The following is a 4,208-nucleotide window of genomic DNA, read 5'->3' as shown; positions in this document are numbered from 1 at the left end:
AAAAAAAAAAAAAAAAAAAAAAAAGAAAAGAAAAAAAGGAGAACGTATTTGAAATGATTGAGTTACTCGTTAAAACGCATTTTTTTTATTCTCTTTCTCCGTCTGCTTTCGCTTCCCTTCTCACTCATTGTTTCTCTCTCTTTTATTTCTTTTTCATTTCGTTTGATTTTATTCTCATTCTCTTATGCTTTTCCGCGATATGCATTTCTTTCTAATTCATTATTTACACAATTTTAGAAATATCAAATTATTTCGGTTCTCATTTCCGCTTGTCGTTGAACATATTTTAAAAAGTATAATTACGAATAGTGTGATGTATGTTGCTAAAGAATATCGAAGAGGAAATATTTTTCATAAGAATCTTTTTCTTCAATAACTTTACACTCTTTCTCTTTTTCCCTTCCATTAAAACGGAAGAAGCGATATAAAAGCGGTTCTCTGATATTATCGCTAATTCGATTTATCGATTAATATAATATATATAAATATAATCGATATAATAATTTAATTCGATAATTGATAGCTAATTGATTTTTGTCGATGATTTAATTAATCATCGAGTAACGATGCAAAAAAAAAAGTTGAACTTTCTTTTTTCACCTTTTGTCTCATCTTTTCATTTTCCGACTATTGTTCTCACTCATCGAATCGTTATTCAATCGTTAAATTGCGATATATCGCGATCGATCGATAAGATTCTTTCTTATCAATTAACGAGGATCGAACAACAATTACAATTATCTCTATTATCTTGTACTTTTCGATTTGACTTTCACGAAACAGAATTTTTCCGCGACACTTGTTTTCCGATATTTGAAGCTTCCAAAAAATCCAAACTTGATTTATTACAAAAACAATTTAGACGAAAACACATTCGAGCGAAGAAGTTTTTATCGAACAATGAAAGAAAACATTGGTTGGGAAGCCTTAGTGATTGAAATTTATCGCGAGTTACAAAACAATTCAGATAACCTATCACATATTTTCAGACTCGAAATAAAGGATGATCGTTATTCCAGTGACGCGAGACGAAGCAATCGAAGCACTTGAACGAAACGCAATCGGATCGATTTTATAGGTTATGATCGTTTGATTTTTGTCGTGATTATAAGCGTCTAACATCGATATCTTCGCTATTTATACTCGTCGGCTCAATATACTGGGAGATCGTTGCCATTTTTCTTTCGTGAACGATGACCGTGGACAATATATAATAATATTCACATTTTCGAAATTCGAAGCTCGATAAATTGCGATGAATCCGAGGGAAAATAAAAATTAATTTTATGAATATGGAATGATATGCACGCATACACGCAATCACAATTATCCACGCGTATAATACTGAGAGAATGATTTTTCGACGATGCGCATCACATGCGTCCAATGAAATTTTCGAATATTCGCTGATTTTCGCGTACACGCGATTAACTCTATTTTAATAGAACACGTGTCATACGCAAAAATCGATTGATTCAACGTAACAATCATTCTTACAATTTCTCTAATTTTCTATGATTCTCTACATTCGTGGCACTTACAGATCTAAATTTATCTACATGATATGAAGAATCGAAAGTAAGCTCTCTTCGTGACACGCTCCTTTTTCTTTTTTTTTTTTACACCAGACGATCGACAAAATAACGTACTCTTCTCTCTATTAGTCTGGAAACGAAAGGAGCTCGCTGCTACGAAGTTTGCCAATGATATTCGAGAACACACATATTACGGGCTTCGAGGTCCTGTCTATAATTGGTCGCAAAAATATTTGAACGCATTGTTCGCTATTATCATATACTTTCAAGACGACCTAAACGCGATCGTTAATAAACTATCCACTAATTTTCATTCTTTTTCTAGCGTAAAGCGTCGACATTCGACTTTTAATTCCGAAGCTTCGAAAAACCGTGGATTGTTTCTCTCTCACGAATCATCGTCCTCGATTCGATCTCCCGTAAGGAAGCATTTGGTCAAAGCATCGTTTCTCTTCCCACTTTTCAAGGGTTGATGCGCGACGAGGGAACTAGTAACGAAAGAACGAACGAGTTCTCGTGGAAATTACGCCCTTAGATTAAAATGTTCTCGAAATTCTCGTTATAGGTTATGTACAAATGTGTGTGCTCGCGTTCGTGACATATTCGCGGTTTTTCGTAAAATCGAAAGCGCGATTAAAAATTAGCATTGACGTTCGATGTTCGATAACCGGTTGATACAAACAAGGCTCGTAGACAACGACGAGAAAAGTCGAGGAAAATGGAGGAAAATCGGAACGATTACACAATATAGATACAATAATACCAGAAGAGCTCTTACTATCGACTCTAGCATCCGAACTCGAGTTTAATTTAAAACTCGAAGCTCCGTTGTGAATACATTTAAATTTGGTCTCTTCGATTCAAAACCTCGTATTTGGAATCATGAAGGAAAACTCGAGTTACAATGAGCATGTTTCGAACACTCGGATATATCCGGTTATAATAAGAGCTCTATTCCGAACGCACTTAACACGATACTTATATCCCCGAATAACGAATTACTCTGTCTTTAATTAGATATAACGACTGCATAGAAAATGTTGCATAGTAAACTAGCATTAAACTTTGCCACTGAAATTGACATGATTATAGACAAGAGAAACCGTTTAGACGGTTTTAATAATAGAGAGAAGCGAGAAAGAGAAAATAAGAGTAGAAGGGAGAGGGAGAGCAGAGTGGATTCGTTATCCAGTTTCGACGAGATACATTGGAGATTCGGATCGGCTACAGATGCAACGAGAACTCGGATCGAGAGTTACAGTTCCAACAAGGGGTTGAATCTTCGTTCCGATTAACAAGAGGATAATAAGGCGAGGCGTGCCGCGAATGAACTATTATTGGTGCAGGGTCTCGTCAGTCTCGTCCTGGGATACGATACTGGACCGATTCGACCTGATGTCCAGATCCATGCTGAACGGCTTAGCCGATAACGGTTGCGTAGCGTTGTTCTCCTCGATGCTCAGGCTACACTCCAACGAGCTGTCACTGAAAGTACAGAAACAAACCTCTACTCATCACTAGCGTCTTCGACGATTGTTCTATTCATACCGATTCGACTTTGATCGACAATCGTACCCGGGCGTGTTTACCTGACGATACTGGCGCGATCCAGGGACGTCGACGTAGGCACCGTACAGTTGTCACCGTTGCAAGCACGCTCCCCGTTGCTGCTGCACGAGGACGACGCCCTCGTCGCAGCCGCCTCTTTCATCGACGCTCGTCGCGACTCTTCGTGGCACTCGCACCTGTTTAATAATTCTATTTTAATCTAAAGAACGTTCAGGATAATTCGAAAATGTCGCAAGCACTATAAAAATGAACTCGGGAACGCTGGAAGAGGGCGCTCTCGATTTTCACGCGTACCTGCATTCCTCCGGTTGAACGTAACTGTATCCACCTGATTTCACCTCGTCTTCGGGCCGAGGGATCGTTTGAATCCTCTTCGGCGCTTTCCTCTTCTCCGGTATCTCCTCGAAATTGATCCAATTGCTCGGCCTGGCCGTGGCCCTCGGTGGCAGTGGAGGAGGACTCGGCGACTTGCCCGCGGTTTTCCGCCCCCCGTCGGGCACCTTGCCGGCGAACTCCATGAACGTGTTCGCCGCGTGCTTCCTCGGGCTCTTCAGCTTGAAACTTTCTTCCCGGGGCAACGATATCTTCATTTTCTCCACGCGGCGCTCGTCCAGAGACGTCTGCATCACGAACTCGTCGAGCAGTGTCGGGTTTATCGGTGTCGTGGAACGCGGCCTCTCGATTGGTATCGTTCTAAAAACCGACCAAATTCGATCATCGTCGTAGAGATGAAGGGAGGAGGGGGGAGGGGGGAATAAGGGGAGCAGTTTACCTCACTTCCTGAAGTCGTTGTTTCACAGGCAGGATCGGCACAGCCACGCTCTTCTCCAAGGGGAGGGTGGTCGGGATATAGGGGAGATCCTCCTCGAAGCTCTCCTCGTAGAACAGGCCTTTCCTCTCGTCGGGCAGTTCCTCGGCAAGCTTCTCCACCTTGTTCCTGATAAACTCGATCTCCGAGTCCCTCTCCGACTCCGAGCTGTTGCGGTCCAAATCCGAGATCACGCTCGGCGTTTTCACCAGCTCCTGATCCGCGACCCTGATCCCCTCGTCCAACAAGTCCGCCCTCCTGCTCTCCGCGCTTCTAACCTCCGCGTGCCCCCTTAT

At 41.7% G+C, this 4,208-nt stretch overlaps 1 protein-coding gene across 1 annotated transcript in view; it reads right to left on the bottom strand.

Moving 5' to 3' along the window:
• Positions 1–2,649: 2,649 nt before the first annotated feature.
• LOC102675517 overlaps positions 2,650–4,208 on the bottom strand; it is a 19,141-nt gene continuing 17,582 nt past the window's right edge. Inside the window, exons 8-11 of the mRNA XM_031513385.1 lie at positions 3,877–4,203; positions 3,399–3,797; positions 3,125–3,280; positions 2,650–3,020 (exon numbers count right to left, since the gene is read on the bottom strand). Of these exons, the coding sequence (XP_031369245.1) occupies positions 2,870–3,020; positions 3,125–3,280; positions 3,399–3,797; positions 3,877–4,203 (1,033 nt within the window). The 3' untranslated portion in view covers positions 2,650–2,869. The remainder of the gene's footprint in view (positions 3,021–3,124; positions 3,281–3,398; positions 3,798–3,876; positions 4,204–4,208) is intronic.

This window comes from Apis dorsata, unplaced genomic scaffold, assembly GCF_000469605.1.
Source record: "Apis dorsata unplaced genomic scaffold, Apis dorsata 1.3 scaffold_631, whole genome shotgun sequence".
Taxonomy (NCBI): Eukaryota; Metazoa; Arthropoda; class Insecta; order Hymenoptera; family Apidae; genus Apis; species Apis dorsata.
The sequence above is the reverse complement of the archived record's forward strand: the minus strand, read 5'-3'. Positions and strand labels throughout refer to the sequence as shown.